General features: G+C 34.0%; 1 protein-coding gene across 1 annotated transcript in view; it reads left to right on the top strand.

Moving 5' to 3' along the window:
* Positions 1-21375, top strand: part of LOC143244152 (allatotropins-like) — a 36489-nt gene extending 15114 nt beyond the window's left edge. Inside the window, exons 2-4 of the mRNA XM_076488324.1 lie at positions 16465-16674; positions 17831-17919; positions 21101-21375. Of these exons, the coding sequence (XP_076344439.1) occupies positions 16496-16674; positions 17831-17919; positions 21101-21144 (312 nt within the window). The 5' untranslated portion in view covers positions 16465-16495 and the 3' untranslated portion in view covers positions 21145-21375. The remainder of the gene's footprint in view (positions 1-16464; positions 16675-17830; positions 17920-21100) is intronic.
* The last annotated feature ends 417 nt before the right edge of the window (positions 21376-21792 follow it).

The raw sequence follows: 21792 nt of genomic DNA, 5'->3' as shown, positions 1-21792 counted from the left end.
GCTATTTACGGTCTTCTGTGTTTCCTTGCTAGGGCCTCTAGTTTAAGGCTTGAAAATATTAATTTCAAATATTTTTTTTTATTTAAGCTGTTTTTAACTTTTTTGATGATCCCTATTCCCCTTTATAATTAACAATTTTTAATCATCTTGTTTATACAAATTTCCCGAGTAATTAGACATTTATTAAGTGCAGTTTCAAAATAGTAATAAACCTAATACTGTGTGTGTTTTTATTATAGCAAAGCCACATCGGGCTAACTGCTGAGCCCACCGAGGGGAATCGAACATCTGATTTTGTCGTTATAAATCCGTAGACTTACCGATGTACTGATGTGGGGCGACTTAATATTCATAAATACTATGTTTTATTACAAGTATAATTAAATAATCGTCAGTTGTAAAAGGCACACGAACCATAACAAGTATTAATTTCCACTGAAAGTTAAGATAAAATAGTTTATTATAACGTTTCATGTATAGTTAAAAATCAGTAACATAAGACTGACACTAAAACTGTTAACCTTGTATTGTTCTTCTGTAACTTAATAAATATTATAAAACATTTACTGACTGGATTACGTACTAGACGGTGCGTAAGAAACCCCATCTGTCCCACGGTTTCTAAGAAACACGACATTAAACGATTTTGGTGCTAAACACTGATATTTCTATATCAGATTTTATGGATAGATAATAACAAACTGGAGCCTCGCGTGCAGTTTTATTTGCATAAGTGTATAGACCGAGAACTAAGTCTTATCCCAGACTTTAAACACATATTGCGTGATTGTTATTGCAATTCGTTGAAAATTATTCGCATGGTGACTACTAGATGTTTCAGATCTGATTATAACCAGTGTCACAACTGTCTTTTCTTGCCTAATAATCGATAACTTTGAGCGGTTTTCAAAAACGTTATTTGTAACATGACAACTAGACTTCTTATTTTAATCCGTTTTCTCTCGGTGGACTCAACAGATAGCCCACGTGGCTTTGCTATAAAAAAAACACTCACAAACATGCTTATTTTATCTTGATCAAAATATTATAAGGTTGAATAAGAACACACGGATTTATCTGCAAATATCCAGTAATATTTGAATTTACTGTTACTAAACATATAGTATCACGGACCGTAATATCTTTAAATAAAACGTATTCTTATAGTACATGTGTTCCCCCTTTAGTGGCACAGCGGTGTGTCTCTGCACTCCCATCGCCAGAAGTCGGGTTTCGATATTCGTGTTAGTCAGAGATTGTTTGTTTTGATTTCAATTTCGCGTAAAGCTACACGAGGGTTATGTGTGCTAGCTGTCCCTAATTTAGCAATGTAAGACTGGATGATAGTCAGTTAGTCATCACCACCCGCCCCCAACTCTTAGGATACTCTTTTACCAACGAATAGTGGGATTGACTATAGCATATAACGCTCCCACGGCTGAAAGGGCGAACATATTTAGTGTGACGGGGATTCGATCGCGCGACCCTCAGATTACGACTCGAGTGCCTTAATCACCTGGCCATGCCGGGTCCTATGGTGGTCAGTGAACAAATAGTCCATTGTATAGCTTTATGCTTACTTCTAAACAAACAAACATATTCTTATAGTACATGTGTTCCCCCTTTAGTGGCACAGCGGTGTGTCTCTGCACTCCCATCGCCAGAAGTCGGGTTTCGATATTCGTGTTAGTCAGAGATTGTTTGTTTTGATTTCAATTTCGCGTAAAGCTACACGAGGGTTATGTGTGCTAGCTGTCCCTAATTTAGCAATGTAAGACTGGATGATAGTCAGTTAGTCATCACCACCCGCCCCCAACTCTTAGGATACTCTTTTACCAACGAATAGTGGGATTGACTATAGCATATAACGCTCCCACGGCTGAAAGGGCGAACATATTTAGTGTGACGGGGATTCGATCGCGCGACCCTCAGATTACGACTCGAGTGCCTTAATCACCTGGCCATGCCGGGTCCTATGGTGGTCAGTGAACAAATAGTCCATTGTATAGCTTTATGCTTACTTCTAAACAAACAAACAAACTATCAGAGAAACATATCTCTGTTGAATAGTTTGATTTCTAAGATGTATTTTCAAGAAAATAGGTCTTTCACTGATGATTCACATTCTGCATTCTCTTCTCTTATAGTTTCATTTGTGTTTTTCTTAAGCGTCTGCTATCGTTGTCAAGCAATTTTTAAGTTCATTTTTACGATGAAAAACGGCTCTGAATCTTAATAAGAACTAAATTAAACAATCGCGAGTTTCAATTCACGCACCATAAAATGGTGATATTCCTTCTATTAATCATAATTTATAAATATATTGATATATATGAGTCTCCATCAGTTTACATAACGAGCAGATACGATGGTAATACTTAGTATCAGTAGTTTCTTTGGTAGTTTCATTGTTCTGAGTGAGATATTTATTAATGAATTCTTCAATGCCTTTAGTTTTTATTTTAGTGATCAGTCACGTAATCTTGATCTATGAAAACTTACTGATTTTCGTTCTAAAAAACTGTTAATGGTTTATTTATGGCTTTTAGATAATTAAGGAAACTGCCAGAAGGAACGTGATTTCTGGTTTTAACATCTGGCTGATACGACGTGTTTGGAAAGAACTCGCGCACGTTATTACATAACGGTGATTTTGTAAAACTGACATTCAAAGTGTTATTATAACATTTCTTTAGTTAAGCAGGGTTGTGGTTATTATAACAGTAGCGCATTTAATTACCGTCGAATTACCACAACCAGCCTACTGTACTTGAATCTCTTTAGATTCTTTAGATCTTTTCATTCGTTATAGATATTTCGGTACAGATTGTGCTGTGAAGGGGTTAGCTGGCAAAGAGCAACAATGCACAGCGCTATATCCGTGCTCTCACATCTCTAGAAACCGGGTTTCGGTACCCTTGGTGAGAAGAGAAACAATAGCCCATTGTGTAGCTTTGTGCTTAACTTCAAACAAACCATATATCTATTTACAGGACTAACATTTGAAGGAAGGTTAGGTACCACATGATTAATTATATATTTAAAATTACTATTATATTAGCGCCAATATGTGGCCGCCAATGGTCAATTTAAATCTTTTGGAGCTTACAAACGAATCAAATGAAGAGAAATCAGTATACAATTGAGATGTTTTCAAATGAAAATGTAATTTTCGTAACTGAATAAACTTTAGGCATGACTCTCGAGTTAACTATGTTTCAGAAACAAGTTAGGGTTTGAAATGTATTACTTTTAGCTTCCAGAGCTAGGAGTGAGAAGGCCCAAGGTTTAAGCCCTTTGTATGTTCTTCAATACATTCTATACTTTTAGTTTTGAACGCATTGTAAAGGTGACAACCCAACTAATTGGTTAAAACGTGGTCCTCCTTTCTTTGATCAGCAGCTAAAAATTAGGAGCTTCTATACCCGAGCCTTGGGGTTTCTACATCTGTCGTTTAATTAAGGCAAGAGTCGCATAAGAAGCTGTTCGGCTACAATTCATAAAACCACAAGTAAATACAATTTTTTTTCTGATATGGCCAATTTGATTTCTGTACAAAAAAAAAAGATATTTCGGAATTTCACATTTTCTATCCAAATCAAAGTTCACTTAAGGGGAAGCATCTTTTGGGCACATCACAGCCCACATTTCATATCCAATTAAGTTATCTGCTACTTTATGTTAAGTGATGGTTTAAAAACACCGATTGTTTTCAGTACGTTTTCAAAAGAAGGTAACAAGATATCGATGGTGGTTTGAGTGTTTTCTCTGACATTTACATAAAAAAAGTATTATTCATCGAACTCGAGGTAAATCACTTCATAAAGATCCATATCTGAAAGACAATAAAGTTTACGATTTTTTAAATGACAAAAGAAAGACTTATTGGTTTCCAATGCTTCGCGAGCTTTCGTTGTTTGAACAATAGCAATCTGTCTGTCTGTCTTATAATGGAGCTTATTAATTAAGAGTAATCGTAAAAAATCCTGAACACGCAAATATTGAAGTTTTAGCGACGTAGGAGCTTTTTAAAGATTTATTTCACTTTCATTACGTGAGTCAGTTGTTTAGAATCAGCGCTCAGAGAACCAGCTTATGTTTGTTTGTTTGTTTGTTTTGAATTTCGCGCAAAGCTACACGAGGGCTATCTGCGCTAGCCGTCCCTAATTTAGCAGTGCAAGACCAGAGGGAAGGCAGCTAGTCATCACCACCCACCGCCAACTCTCTTGGGCTACTCTTTTACCAACGATGAGTGGGATTGACTGTCACATTATAACGCTCCCACGGCACGTAGAGCCCCAACTTATGTCATATAGAACTTTACGTCTGAACCTGGACATTCATTTATTGGTATCCAACGACGAGGCAAATAATAAGAAACATCAACAGAAGAATATGAGGAAAAAATAAATAATTGTATTATGTTACACTTAAGTCTATCTACAAACATTATTATTTCACACTATTGGATTAAAAGCTGCCATTAAACAGAATACATTTGTATTTATGTTAAAGTACTGAGGTTATGTAACCTCGTTCCTAATTTTATACTACCGACCAGGCAGCGTTTCCCTGGTCAAATTCGTGTTAATGGATTGACTGTAACGTTTATAATGTGGGGGAATTATTTTACTTTAATGTCTGGATTCCAATCCAGCTCTCCAGTTTCGTAATCCAACGCTATTTCACATGATCTACACATGCCTTAAATAGAACATAGTTAAACCATGTTGATATTGTAATTATAATAAGTATTCCATATACCTGTCTAATGTTCGTTTTCCGCATTATTCTTAATTTGTTCGTTTCGGTTTTAAAATCTGTGGTGTATAAAAACATTTCAAATCGTACGTGACTTTTGTTTTAAATCACCAATATAAGGCTTATTTGTTGGTTTCCGAAGATTCTCCAGCTTTCGCAGCTTAAATCGTATCTATAAATCTATGTCACTTTATAAGTATCATCACTATGATATAATGTTATGGAAAAGCTCACGTCGTAGTGGCAAAAAAATAACACTTTTAATCTAAACGTTTAAATTAACAGATAACTCTTAAAGTAAAATATATTTGGAGCACTTGAAACTTGGAAACACATAAGACAAAAAACGAGAGACTGAAGTATTTTGGATTTTATACGTTTTAGCAAAACTTATAACCATAAAATCTGGTTTCGATAACATCAGTGAAAACAGCACCGATAGTCTAGTGTGTAATTGTGTTCTTAAAAACAAACTCGTGAACTGAAATGGCGAGCATGTTTGGTGCGACCGGGCGTTATAATGTTACGGTCAATCCCACTATTCGTTGATAAAAGCGTAGTCCAAGAGTTGGCGGTGGGTTGTGATGACTAGCTGCCTTCCCTTTAGTCTTATACTGCAAAATTAGGGACGGCTCACACAGATAGCCCTCGAGTGGCTTTGTGCGAAATTCAAAAAACAAACAAACTTCTTTTACAGAAACCTCGAACTGTGTATATACATATATAATATATACAGCAATAAAAGCTTATTACTTCAATGTAAACTTCACGCTAGTTCTTATAATAAATCAAAAGCAACAAATACATTATTTAAATCAAGGGAATTAATTTCTTGATTCGTATAACATTACTTATTGTAATTCTTGACGAGAAACACACTTGAAATAAAAATGTATCTCAGAACGACTGTTATGGGTATTAACAATTATCAATAAGTGTTAACACCCGTACAAGCCGTTCTGAGATAACGTTATTTGCAGAGCAAGAAGAACGTGTTTCTGACTAAAATAAACGTAGCGTCTATTGAACAAATTTATAGTTTTTTTGATAGATATTTTGAACAGTAACTCCCAAAGATCTATGGGAAGCTTTACCCTGAATTATGTGAAGACAATTCGAGTTACGAGGTTAGAGATAAAAGTCGTTTAATTTTTTATTTAACTACTCGGTCATAGATTTTGAGTTAATGCGTTTATAATGTTAAAACTTGTATTTCTTTTGGGTTGTAGAAGTAATATTTAAAAAAGAAAATTCGTTTTCAAACGATAGACGTAGAGCTAAAAATAGGCAAGAAATGTATAGTAAATGTACTCTTCCAACTTTGGTATACAATAAAATGGGAAAAAAGAATTATTCGACCCATTTACAAGACATGTTAGGCTTAGTGTTGGTAGAATTTTGCTTTGGAAGAATAATACTGAATGCAAATGAAATCTAGCAGTAGTTAGGTTATGAAAATGGGTTATCTGTATTCTAACTATTACGGGTATGGAACCCCGAATTTTTTATTGTAAGCCTGGAGGATTATCACTGGAATAGCCTTATAATTAGCGGAAACATAATATTTATTTGCATTCTGGTTCGTGTTTGTCTGAACAAACATATAAGAAATGCCACCGGTGGAAAGAATGTCAGGATAACCAGATGTCAAATTTCGTTTGCTAAAACGTTCTGTGACTATTATGCGTTTTATTTGTCTTCACTCCTGACAAATAAAACACATTCAAAATAAAGATAAGACGTGCTCATGATCGAAAACACATAACGTCAATTTCAATACTCAAATAAAGAAAAAAGTATTTCTAGAAAAAAGTAACAATAACAATAAATATTTGTGTACTGCGATTTGTTTCTATAGTGATAACCGTATATAGAAAATGGTTAAAGGGTAGTTTTATTTTATGTCTATTTTCGCGAAAGAAATACTGGATAAAATTTAATCTCTGTTGTTTTATAGTCGTTGTTTTTTTTAATTTCGCGCAAAGCTACTCGAGGGCTATCTGCGCTAGCTGTCCCTAATTTAGCAGTGTAAGACACGAGGGAATGCCCCCGCCAACTCTTGGGATACTCTTTTACCAACGAATAGTGGGATTGACCGTGACATCTTAATGCCTCCGCGGCTGAAAGGATGACCATGTTTGGTGCGATGGGGATTCGAACCTGCGATTCTCAGATTATGAGTCGAACGTCTTAACCCACCTGGCCACGCCGGGGGCTGTTTGAAAGAAGTTGACAGATTAAACGTTACATGACAGAAGAAAAAACAACTTTTGTTTTATTTTAGTAGCAGGGTGATCAGGTATTGCTTTGTTTGATTTTCTCGCAACTTCGCTTAAATTTGGAACTGAAATACTGCAGGAAAGTTAGCACGTCAAAAGCACCCATCACCACCTGGTGGGCTAATTTAATTGAATATTTGTATTTAACTCTCAAGCTTGTAACACATCCAACTCTAAAGTGCAAACTTCGATTTTGCGACAGGGTTCGTGACCTTTGGACTTTTGGATTCATTGTCCGACACTCAAATCATTAATGCCAGGTTCAGTCCGAGTAGTGATAGCAACATGGCTTACAGTACATCAAGGACTTGTATTTGAACGCACTTAAGTTAATCAGAGGATTGTTTAACTGTTTATATGTTTATAATAACTTCTCTGGGGTTAGCTGTTTAGTCTCCTACACCACTTTCCTTATTTTGTGGCAAGATTTTAATTCCCCCTTACAACGCTAGAATTAGGGTTTCGATCGCTGTGATGGATACGGCACAGCGATAGTCTATCGTGTAGCTTTGTGCTTAACAGAAACCTTTAAACTTTTGATTTCAATTCTTTCTGATAAAGTTTCTAAGAAGCTCAAACATGCTTAATGAATATTACATTATTTGAAAAACGTTTCATTGTAAAAAAGTGAAAATAAAATTGAAATGTTTGTGATGTTAATGTATCTGAAATGTTTTAGTATGCCCTATTCTCCATGAAATTAACACTAGAAAAGTCCAGTTGATTATAGTAAAATATGTTTTAGCCTCCTCACGTCACTGGTCTGTGTCCTCAGGTCTGATTATGCTCTAATCTAACGACCTTGCTTCTTCAAAATATACCTACAGTTCAGTTTCCATTACTAATGATCCGTTGTAATGTATGTCTAAAACAGCAAATTTCTACCTGGATTTTTTAATTATCCATGTGGTGTACGAGAACTATGACTTTCCAGCACCTATTTCAAACAAGCGATCACTCAGAAATTCATGAGCGTTATAATTGGTGACTTGATTTGAATATCTTTCTATCAAATAGCATGAATACCATTGTCATTCTCCAGCTGTTTGTGGTGCACAATTTGTTTACATCTGACTTGTGCTGTTTTTTTTTTCAGACAAAAGCTATTCTTGATTGTGTTGGGCATGGTTGCCTGGGATAAGTATACCTTTCTGTTAATGGATTCTGAACTGTTACAAGACACGAAACTTTGTTTACAACGGCTTGGATATGACTTGTTACAGGCCTATTTAAGGATAGTCCTAGTGTCCCAAGTCGATCCATATTCTGTGTTTTATGTTGTCATTTAGCATAAGGGATATCTCCATTAGGTAAATTCTGACTTTCTGATCTAAGCCTATCTTTATAATTTGAATGTACTAATGTTTCGGATCAGGAAAGTCTGTTACATACCCTTACCATTGAAGTGAGTTTCCATCACATTTCCTGCGTAACGTCAAAATGTAGTTCTGATGCAATCTGTTTCACCGCGAATTTGTAGCGGAGTGGTTATCATATGATTTGTATATTAAAATGGATGATGTATGAAGTACTCAACCCCTGTATTTATTTACACTTCACTAACCCACTGTGGAATGAAATAAGTTCCTGGAAAGTGTTTTTAACTGAAGCTCACCTGCATGGATATACTGAACTCTAACAACATACGGTCCACCCAGTATTGACATGAGTCCCTTCGATAAAGTTATAAAAACCTATTCTCTAGTTAGAGTTACGAATTATAAAACTCACACGTGTCTAAAATTTCTTCTCTGATGTTGTGAAAAAGGATAAAACCTTCAAACCTGAAACTTAAGAAAATAAACTGTACATTTTAATTATTGTAATATAGAAAAACATTCAATATTTTAATTTTTGTAATTCACTGATAAATACTATAGTCTTGCCTGGAAACAATAAATTGAAACTATGATAATGTGAAAATATATACATTTCGTTTCAAGCACTGCATCACGTTACATAAAGATTATTTTCAGAACAGTAATGTATAGCAACACAAATGTAACAAGCTGCTAGTAATGTCTAATGGCCTTTTGAAATATGCACGCGCACTGGGTAGATTGACACTGCAATTTTACCGATTGTTTGTGACATTTTTAAAACAGGCATTTACAAAGCACAAAACAATAATTTCTACCATTAACTAATACAATATGCACTGTGCTATTCGATGGAAATGTGTAAAACGACACCGATAATCAGGTTGTTTTGGAAAACGGCTGTCGTAGTCCTGTAATACCTTTCATATCTAATTGTATCATTTTGTAATATTAGAACTCTTCTTACATGGCAAGAAGCAATTCACTGGCCTGCCTCAGAAATTTGATATCGTGTTACAAAGTATTAGTATAAATTGGCTTGTGTGTGACATGAATTCTTTGTCTCTTTCAAGTGACATGAACATAATTAATCTGATTTAATACGATTCTTACTGTTAGCACGCAGTTGTAACTTTTTATTTTCTCATCATCACAATGCTTGAATTTTCATTTCCTCGGAGTTCTTTTATTTTTATGACATTTTGTTTCTTTCATAACTAGATGTTTTAGAATAATAAAGTGAAAATTTCAAAATAATATTAGCAAATAGAGGTGACGTTTTAAAAAGAAATGCACTGTCTTCTCATTTGAAAATACTATATAACAATAGGACTTCCCAGAGACAAGTTACTAGTCTTACAAAATACATACGTATATTTTATAAATGTATTTAAACAGAGAGATGATGAACATTAATTTTGAATAAAGAGATGATGATATGAGATATAAAGAAAACTGTTTTATACGTTAGTATAACTGAATCACACAACAAAGTGTAAATCTTAACGTTCTCTTGGCTAATTTGGTCCGGATGTTTATCGTATAATTAAACTTAATCGAGTTAACAAAGTGGTAATTTACACACAACACCTCAACTTAAGTTTAATTTTTATTACACTTAGTCAAGAAGTTGTATTAATTAAAACTATTTAACAGATACTTGAATCCGGTTTAATGATTTATGAGGTTTTCCAGTTTCGTTTTCACAAAGCTAGTACGTAAATTATGTCTCAGGAAACATATTGAACAATCCGAGAAATGAAAAAAAAACTTAAGAAAATTGGATTGAAAAGTAGTTACAGGTAACTCTTTGATTTTATAGTGAAATAAATATTGTTTTATATGTGTTTAATATCTCCGTATTAGAAGAAACACTGAAAATATTCAAAATATAAAGTACTGTTGGCTCATAATTATTAAAACGCCAGATGTTTAACATAAAGGATCGTTGAGTGTTTATTAGGCCTTCTATTCTCATATAATACATATAAAACATGAAATAATCGCAAAATTTCTCTTATATTAAATGCAACGTCACTTGTTGTAAACCTGGGAAAATCCGCACAACAGCAAGTTTCAAAACGCTATTCAGCTCCCCACGTTAATTGTAAACTATTTATTTGAAAATAAAGTCGCAATACAGTCTGTCGATAACAACAAAAAATAACGAATGATTTACGAATGCAAAGTTCTGGTACATAATGACTAATAATGAATGTTCTGGTACATAATGACTAATAATTAACGTTCTGGTACATAATGACTAATAATGAATGTTCTGGTACATAATGACTAATAACTAACGTTCTGGTACGTAATGACTAATAACTAACGTTCTGGTACATAATGACTAATAATGAATGTTCTGGTACATAATGACAAATAACTAACGTTCTGGTACATAATGACTAATAATGAATGTTCTGGTACATAATGACAAATAATGAATGTTCTGGTACATAATGACTAATAATGAATGTTCTGGTACGTAATGACTAATAATCAACGTTCTGGTACATAATGACTAATAATCAACGTTCTGGTACATAATGACTAATAATGAATGTTCTGGTACATAATGACAAATAATGAATGTTCTGGTACATAATGACTAATAATGAATGTTCTGGTACGTAATGACTAATAATCAACGTTCTGGTACATAATGACTAATAATGAATGTTCTGGTACATAATGACTAATAACTAACGTTCTGGTACATAATGACTAATAATGAATGTTCTGGTACGTAATGACTAATAATCAACGTTCTGGTACACAATGACTAATAATGAATGTTTTGGTACGTAATGACTAATAATCAACGTTCTGGTACGTAATAACTAACAATGAATGTTCTGGTACGTAATGACTAATAATCAACGTTTTGGTACGTAATGACTAATAATCAACGTTCTGGTACGTAATAACTAACAATGAATGTTCTGGTACGTAATGACTAATAATCAACGTTTTGGTACGTAATGACTAATAATCAACGTTCTGGTACGTAATAACTAACAATGAATGTTCTGGTACGTAATGACTAATAATCAACGTTTTGGTACGTAATGACTAATAATCAACGTTCTGGTACGTAATGACTAATAATCAACGTTTTGGTACATAATGACTAATAATCAACGTTCTGGTACATAATGACTAATAATCAACGTTCTGGTACGTAATCACTAATAATGAATGTTCTGCTACGTAATGACTAATAATCAACGTTCTGGTACGTAATGACTAACAATGAATGTTCTGGTACATAAAGACTAATGAAAATCATTCTTAAGTGTATACATAAAATATCAAGGTTTTCTTTGCTAATGTAACTTCCAAGGCTGATAACTAAATCCCTTTTAATTATACTTCAATGCTTTTTTTTTTTGTATTAATGTCAAATTCTGGTCAGAACAAGCCATCTATTTACACCCAAAACAAATATCATCCTGGTAAGGAGCATAGCTTATTAAACATTCTTTCATTATTGTTTATTAGAAATAAAAGAATGCCTTTTTTTAACAGTTAGGCATATTCACCATTAATGGTATTTTCGGCCGTAAACCTAATAGTACGTCACGATGTTTGGTCACAAAGATACACAACAGGCAATCTGTTCTTTGCACACGACAGATATCAAAACCCGATTTCTCGCTTTAAAAGGTTGCACACAAATACTAATCGGTAGCTTTACGTACTGTCATAGGTTCGTTGTTCTGTTAACAACTTAATATCAGTACGTCATAGAATAAAGAACACTCGACACCAACGTTTCCAAAAATGTTTTATGGCCAATGAAATTCCATTAAACGGCTTCAAGAATTTAACTTAAGAGAAGCCTGACATCTGAGATAAGTTACTAAAACACGTATTACTTTCGATCACGTAGAACAGTACAGTCAAAACCAACGTCCATGAAAGTATTCAGTACTAATTGGTTCACATTGTTTTGAATTTCTCGCAAACCTACAGGAGGTCTCTCTCAGCTAGCTGTCCCTAATTTAGCACTGTAAGACTAGAGGGAAGGCAGCTAGTCATCACTACCCACAAGCGACTCTTAGCTTAATCTTTTACCAACGAATAGTGGGATTGATCGTCACATTATAACGCCCTTACGGCTGAAGGAGTGAGCATGTCTGGTGTAAGAGGAATTCGAACCCCCGACCATCGGATTACGAGTCAAGTGCCTTAACCACCTAGCCATGCCGGACCTAAAGGCAACCCCCCAAATTTTGCTTTATAACTCTGTCCAAAAAGTCTTGTAAAGCCTATTGTATTTAACTTTATTGAATTGTGAGTAGCAGAAAATTCACGCGACTTGTTTGGAATTATTATGTTTACAAAATAAACCAACATTTAAATAGTCGGTCTTATTAAAAACTTTGAGCTTGAATAATAGTGTTGATAATTAAATCCATATTTTGTGCATTTTCTTTAGTTTTCAGTCTCGCGCAATTTTGCAAGCTATCTGCGCTAACCGTCCGTAACTTATGAATGATAGATTAGAGTGAGGGCAACCAGTCAAACACTATCAACCGCCAAATTTTGGGTTACCCTTCTACTGACGAATAGTGGGATTGACCGTAACGTTGTAACAATTCAAGTTGGAAAGGATGAAGTATACTTGGTGATGGGAATTGCAAGTCGAGAGCCTTAACTGTCGTGCTATGTCAGACCTTATTTGGTTGGTGAAAAAGGCCTAATTACAAAGGGCGTATTCAGTTGCGGTGAGCAAATTTCTTCGGCTATGTCAAGAAAAATTTAGCGATTAGTTGCAAGAAAAGTATTGTTGTAGATCTATAAATGAAACTGATTTGAAAGACTGTATTATGATCTTTATTTCCGATTAAAACTGACTCTCTTTGTCTGTATTTAACCATAGAATTCTATAATAGGTCATTTGTGCTACGTCTACCACAAGTATCGAAATCATAAACCTGAAGCTTACTGCTGAGCAAATGAGGGGTGGAGGGTGGGGATGAGGTGAGGTGTGGGGCTTGATTTGTTAAGTATGAAGATTCAAGTTCGAATAAATATAAATCAGCACCTTGTGGAGTGAAATGCCTTCCTAAAAATTACTTTTTTTCGTTGGGAAACATGCTAGCCAAATGGCCTAAACAACACTGGCCTATTGTTGCTGTTAAGCAAGAATACACGGTCTGCAAGAAGTCTGTTAATATTAACAAGTGGAAGTGTGTTGTGAGTGAAACTGACGAACATCTACGTTTACGTTTTTGATCTATCAGAATTATTGAAGTATCTTTAAATGACTAATGAAAATCTTTTTAATTTTACCAATAGAAAGATTAGTGTAAAATTTACTAAAATGAAACCTTGTTCGTATCTTAACTAAAGAACCTTTAATTTTCTCTTTACATTCAAAGAAATTACTAATGATAATGAGTCTACGGATTCACAACGCTAAAACCAGTGGTTCGATTCCCCTCGGTGGACTGAGCAGATAGCCCGATGTGGCTTTACTATAAGAAAACACACACTGATGACAATGAATGCATCAATCCACTTTTCTCTTTAATTTAGAGCTCACATGAATTATAAAGCATTACATAGCCAAAGTATAGCCAATTTTTATTGTTTCAGCCTCAAAAACCTTTAATTTTTCTCTTCACATTCAATAGCATTACTTATACAATGAACATTTTAATAACATTTTTTTTTCTATTTAATACTATTACAGGATGTAATTTAAATGTATGGCCCGGCATGGCCAGGTGTGTTAAGGCGTTCGATTCGTAACCTGAGGGTCGGTGGTTAGAATCCACGTCGCACCATACATGCTCACCCTTTCAGCCGTGGGGACGTTATAATGTGATGGTAAATCCCACTATTCGTTGGGAAAAAAGTAGCCCAAGAGTTGGCGGCGGGTGGTGATGACTAGCTGCCTTCCCTCCAGTCTTGCACTGCTAAATTAGGGACGGCTAGCGCAGATAGCCCTTGTGTAGCTTTGCGCGAAATTAAAGAACAACAACAAAAATCTGATGTTATTATACTTATGTATATTATGGTTGAAATATTGTTACATTTGCATATATTACTTTGAAAACAAGTTCTCATTCTGCCCAGCCTATCACACATTTCATCTTTCATTATGACTATACAGCAAAAACTAAATATTGGGAAACATATTTGTCTCTCCACTCTCTTTGTTTGGTTATTTTCTATGGCAGCGGAACTCATCTGTTACAAAGATTGTGAACTGGTTTTGCTTTTCTCTCTCAGTATTCAAGCTCATGATTAGAACTCGTTTTATGTTGTGAGTTCCTCTTTCTGAGCGTCTGAACAAATTACCAAAATCCATCATGAATCAGCTGCTACTTCACTGATTTACAATGGTAAAATCCAGGATTCCATTTCAGTGTATATTTTATATTGTCTAATTTAACTCTAAAACGGACAAAATACGAAGTAGAGAAACGTACAGAAGACTAAGCATGTTATATTAAAACAATTTTGAATATTTAAATGAGGAAGTCACAATGATAAACACAGTCGACATAAAGTCTAGGTGAAACGGAATGTATCAGAACTACATCTAGACAGAGTTTGAGAACTTCGATAGACTGCAGCTCCCTCGTGAATGTAATAAGCTTCACACTTTCGGTTCTGCACTGAGCTCTTATTTCAGTCCTGAAACCTAAACGGAGGGTGTATTCAATTAAAGTTCTTAAACCCGCGTTTTAACTTGGTTTGTCTTTTGAATATGGCGTGATACCATCGAAAATTGAGCACTTTTGAGAAGGATATGTAATATACGTTTTTAAAACAAATATTTATAAAACAAGTCCTAAGAATGTGTACATATCTGAGACTTAGAAGTTGTATGCAATAAAATGACATTGTAAAACAAAAAATTACGGATTTTGGTGAACCAGTACTGTCTGTAAAGAGGCATATAATAAATCATACACCAATCATGCTGAGAAGGGTTCTTGAAACAGGCTAGAATCCATAAAGACACAGATCATTCACAAAATCTAGAATCCATAAAGACACAGATCATTCACAAAATCTAGAATCCATAAAGACACAGATCATTCACAAAATCTAGAATCCATAAAGACACAGATCATTCACAAAATCTAGAATCCATAAGACACAGATCATTCACAAAATCTAGAATCCATAAAGACACAGATCATTCACAAAATCTAGAATCCATAAAGACACAGATCATTCACAAAATCTAGAATCCATAAAGACACAGATCATTCACAAAATCTAGAATCCATAAAGACACAGATCATTCACAAAATCTAGAATCCATAAAGACACAGATCATTCACAAAATCTAGAATCCATAAAGACACAGATCATTCACAAAATCTAGAATCCATAAAGACACAGATCATTCACAAAATCTAGAATCCATAAAGACACAGATCATTCACAAAATCTAGAATCCATAAAGACACAGATCATTCACAAAATCTAGAATCCATAAAGACACAGATCATTCACAAAATCTATCCACTTCTTACCAGCAACATAATCAAGATGTCTGGAAAAGCAACATAAATCACGTGAACACAAGTTACTTCCAAGAAATATCTGTTCAAACGTTGCACACTTTAAGCAGCTGTAGAGTGAAAAAAAAAAAGAGTGCTAATCTTATGCTCTTCTATACAAAGCCGTTTCGACCAAGTCACCATATGGAGTGCTTATGCAATCCGAAACGTGCACTGACGGCAAAGCCTCCAGAGAAGAGTGGTGTGCTTTGTACAAGAAAACCTTATAAAGGTTTATTTTGCAAACGGAAGCTATGGTTACAAAGCTATTGCCAAAGTTCATATTTGTTAATTAGAGCATGAATGGAAGTGACAACATGAAACGCAGCGATGCGATGACATTTCTTTGCACATGATGAAAGAAAATACAGTGTTATTGAGTCTGCTTCTCCTTTAGAATAAGGATTTCCATTATATCCTCTTGTTTCATTACCTTATGCATTAAAATTATTGATGTCTTTAGGTATAGACTATACTTACATTAGTTACAGTGGATTACATAGTAGATTTCATTCTCAAATGACTTTTAATAAATAATATTTATTTTTGTTTATTTTCTCTTTTTTTTTTCAGATTTCGGCCAAACCAAGCCTAAGAAAGCATAATGTTCTCTCTAAAGATTTACGTAGTGGTGATCGCTTGTTTTTTGACCGTTACTGCTGATGCTTTACCTACTGGCGCCCTCTCGCGTCAAGAAAGAGGATTTCGCAATGCTGCTCTATCAACTGCAAGGGGATTTGGCAAACGGACATTCCAGCATTCTGAGGACAATGGCTTTGATGGGTATTTAACGTCCATATAAACGTTCAGTCACAAACCCCCAAAAAGAAGTGTAATATAGGTCTTTGATGCCACCCCACAAAGGGGTGGATGCCCCCCCATAACAATTTTGAGATCCAAAGTACTTGTACTTATCATTCTTGGTATTTAAAAACACAATGTTCTAGTGTGCATCTTATTAAGTGTATAAACATTTCTACACTCATTCATTTTTCCGTCCACCCCTTTTAAACTAAGTTAGGCATTTCTAAAGTGTAACATTGTAATTTTATCGTACTTAGTACAGAATAATACCTGGGTCCATAAGTATTGAGATAATATCAGATTCTTTTTTGGTCAATTTATATTTTTTCCTTACAAAGCGGATTTTGCTTGACATTTCTGAAGCATTGAAAGTTATTTCTGTTTCTGAAGACATAAATTTGCGTTACAAATCAAATCTTTAAACTGATGTTTCACTTTAGTCTTAACATGAGCAAATCTGAGATGGTTCATTTGAAAACTTAGTATTTGGATTAAATTTACTGTTTCCTTTGACGAATCGCATCCATTTATATTATATTTTATCAATAATATATTCTATATAAATACAGTACAAGGAATAATGAATAATGTTTAAATTTAAATATAAGAAATATAAACCTTATCTAACTGATAAACCCCAGTTTATCCTCTGTTATTTTATTACCTATCATTTAAATTCAGTTCAAACATTTAGATAAAACTCTAGCCCATTTTAGAGGTATAAAACATTTGCCATCCGGCAGGTCATTGGTAAATTTATGAGTTTACAACCCTAATGTTTGGGGTTCAATATCAGTGGTGGGCATAACATTAATAGCACAGTGGTTAGTTTTGTGCTTAATACAAACAAGTTGGAACATTAATATTTACCTCACATTGTCAAATGTTACTACCTAAGCCTGCAGTTACAAGCACAAAGCAACAAACTTTGTAAAGCAGAATGTTACATAGTGAACAAAACCGTAATATGTATGCCCCAAAATATTAACGATTTTAGGTTGCATAAGAACTTCGTTAAAGTTAGACAAAGTGTAACTTACTAAGTAGCATGCATAAAATATATTTCAATTAATAGAAAGTACAAACGGAAGGAGATTATAGCTTGTGTAATATAAATATCGACCTTAACTTGCAGGTCTATTCCTCTGGATTGGTTTGTTGATCAACTGAACAGAAACCCCATCCTCGCTAGACTTGTGGCTGAAAAGATTGTGGATTTAAACGGTAGGTGTTGTTGTAGACTATTTCAGTTGCATAAGACTCGATAAAGGCTAGAGTACATCATCACTGTTTTGTGAGCCTGCTCAGGACTTTTTTATTGTTGATAAGTTACAATTTGTCTGAGGTATCGAAATATTATTTAGTCAGTTTGTTAATGGTGTGAGTAATGTAACCATGTTTTCACAAATGAACAGAGATACGAGAGAATTAGTTAGTAAGTAAAACAGTGGTATTAAACTTGGTTATACCATTGGACATGGCCCCGCACGGCCAAGTAGGTTAAGGCGTTCGTCTCGTAATCTGAGAGTCGGGGGTTCGAATTCTCGTCACAGCAAACATGCTCGCCCTTTCAGCCGTGGGGGCGCTATAATGTGACGGTCAATCCCACTATTCGTTGATAAAAGAGTAGTCCAAGAGTTGGTGGTGGGTGGTGATGACTAGCTACCTTCCCTCTAATCTTACACTGCTAAATTAGGAACGGTTAGCGCAGATAGCCCTCGTGTAGCTTTGCACGAAATTCAAACAAAAACAAACAAACCATTTAACATTAGTTAAACTAACTTGTAAAACCGATAGTCGAATAAATAACACGCTTTCGTTAACATTCAATGGACATAAATTTTTATTATTTTTAACAAATAATCTAATAGAATCCGCTGAACAAGGTAAGCTGTTAAGAATTGTGAAGTGGTGTGTCTAACTTCCTGCTTCTTCGTTTATTTCCTTATTATATATGATCTAAGTAGATAACAAAATTACTCATACTTGATGCAATCTTAAAGCTAACTGTTATCATTCAGACCTCACACGAATTATAAGACGTTATCTACATGGCCAAAGTACAGTCACTACAATAACATTTCGTTAAAGATAGAAGGACTGTTAAACAGCTTAAGCCAGATCACCGGAAAAAACACGTGTTTCTAGGACTACTTACGTCAAGTCACCAAGAAATGAGCACGTGTTTTGGGATTTACTTAAGGCAGTTCATCGAGATAAAAACACGTATATCTAGATCTACCGGAACCAGTTCATGAAAAAGCTTGAGATTACTTTGGTATTTTTCTAATTCTTTATCTCCAGGTTACTCTAATATGTAAAAACAGGTTTCTTTCTTGCATTTAAAATGAATATTTGTGAGATGTGCTATGAAGCTTTCAGTTTTTAGATAAATATTTCAGTTTTGAAATTAATAACTTATCTGTACTGCAGTTGTAGTGCTTTTAAAGTAAAGGTTTGTTTGTTTGTTTTTGAATTTCGCACAAAGCTACTTAAGAGCTATCTGTGCTAGCCGTCCCTAATTTAACAGTGTAACTGTTAGTCATCACCACCCACCGCCAACTCTTGGGCTACTCTTTTACCAACGAATAGTGGGATTGACCGTAAAATTATAATGCCCCCACGGATGAAAGGGCGAGCATGTTTGGCGCGATGGGGATGCGAACCCGCGACCCTCAGATGACGAATCGCACGCCTTAACACGCTTGGCCATGCCGGGCCTTAAAGTAATGGTAACTATATACTACAAGTGTAATGCTTTTAAAGTAAAGGTAAGTCTTTGAGAGTTTCATAATTTTCAATACTTAGTTACGAAAGAAATTAGAAAATAACAACTATCACTTACTAAAAACGTAAAAAAAAAAACATCGTTGTGATGTCCTATCATTTCATTTTAAACCATTATTGAGTTAAGAAAGAAATTAGAAAATAACATCTCACGTTCAGGGCTACTGATGAGGAATAGAATTCCCCGAAACCGATATAACATAACGGCGAGGGATAACTTGAACAATAAGCTGAGTTTCATAATTATTTTCAGTACTTCAACAGCTGTTATGAACAAATAATTCGCATTAATAAGTTAGTAACATAGACACTACATATATTTGAAATTCCTACCTGTTTATAAAACTTACTGTACGAATAAAAACACCTGAAAACACAAACATATTAACGTATTATTTTAAGAATAAACACTATCGTTATAATAAGTGTTATAGTTGTGTTTATGAAATTTCTACAAAACTCTAAGAAATGTTACTCACATGAACTTAAGTAATTCAAGCACGGTCTACAATTCTGACGAAACAGTTTCTTTTGATGATTATCTATGAAGAGATACCATAAATGTTTCACGAGGTTAACCTGGGATCATCAAATACAACAAAGTTATAACATGAATATTATATTCTGTATATCCAATAACGCTATGTAACAAACTGCTGCTCCTGGATAGTATTTGTTATTTTTTAATTGCTTATGATGTAAAAGTACAGAAAATGGTCATTATTCCCTTCAAACTTTGCTTTTGTGACCTGAATAATGAAATTTAGAAATTAATCTATTTTCTATGTAAAAACTGTCAAATTTGCACATTTTCATTTACATAAGGTCTGAATAAAACAACATATGAATCAAGATTTACATGTATTTATACTAAAGTTATACAAAAATGTTTAAAAGTGAGTAGTTTTTCGAGATTTGCGACTGTAATGTAAATCATTTTCATGTATCAGCCCCCAAATGTAGTCTCGCATAATGTTTTCGTTATACGCTCCCAGGTCACAAAAGTAAAGTTTGAAGAGAAAAATAGGTCTTTTCCATTAACTTTAGGCATAAGCAATTGGGAAATAACACTTTCTGTCCAGGAACAAGAAAAAGTACAAATTATGTTACATAGTTTAATAAACCAGTTTTAATTTTTAATTTAGTTGCTTAGTTATTTTTCGTTGTTGAAAATCGTTTGTAATTAACAGGAGTTTTATCAGATAAATTAACGAGACAACCATGTCACTCGATACATACTTTTAGAATACTTCATCGTATTAAAAGTGATACATTCGATACGTAATGACATATAATTATGATTGTAAACCAATTTAATTTTAAGTTTATCCAAACGACGTTTTAATTTTTATTAAGGTACCTTTTGAAGCTGTCTTAACACAACCGATAAAAATATCTATTGTAATATTCATTTTGATTGTTTTATCTAAGTCATTTTAAAGCTACAACATAGAACTAAAATATATTCTATAAAGTATTTTGGAATAGAATAAATAATCAAGTAAAGCAACCACAGCTATTCTATTTGGTATTTGAATCAATCATCTTTTGTTTTTTATAATTCAAGCAAAACAATTTCTAAGACTTAATTTCGAATAGAATTTTTTTTCTATTTTAGGTGACGGATTTCTTTCCCGTGACGAGCTGTACAAAGTCGTTTGATGACGTCACGCCAAGTTTTTGTGTTACAACAGTAGATTCAGCTTTCCACTTGACTCTTGTGTTTCAACCAAGATAACGTGATTTCCTTCAATTATCTAATAATTTTTATCGATGTACATACATCTAAACAGCAGGAATGCCCAAATATGGCATTAAAGAGATAACTTTTCGTTGCTAAGTTATATTTTGTTCGTAATAAAGTCAATAGTAGCTGAGGAATTGAAAGATTTTTATTTTCGAACTTTCTACCCTCTTACCGTAGCTTTCATCGGACAACAATCATTAATTTATATGCGACTGATTGAAATAACTAATTTAAGAATCACACTGAGTATTTCATGATTTTGCACAATAATGTGATAATGAACACAGAAATCAGATAACTTTTACAATAATTAGTTTTGAACGAATACACCACTTCACAGGCACATTCATTATAAATAACGTTTGTTAAAAATAACCTAACCGTAGGTATCAGAAATCTAAAAGTTACTTCACGAAATAATGTTTATTATTTAGTATATCATTATAACTAGGAGTATGCTATGTCGTAAAACAAACATTTATAATAATTTATCATGTTTGTAACCTCGCTGCTAACGTCATTTTAGGTCGTTATCCCAATAATATTTCATGATGTTCGGTCAA

This window comes from Tachypleus tridentatus, chromosome 1 (genome assembly GCF_004210375.1).
Source record: "Tachypleus tridentatus isolate NWPU-2018 chromosome 1, ASM421037v1, whole genome shotgun sequence".
Classification (NCBI taxonomy): Eukaryota; Metazoa; Arthropoda; class Merostomata; order Xiphosura; family Limulidae; genus Tachypleus; species Tachypleus tridentatus.
This window is presented reverse-complemented; position numbering and strand designations above follow the sequence as displayed.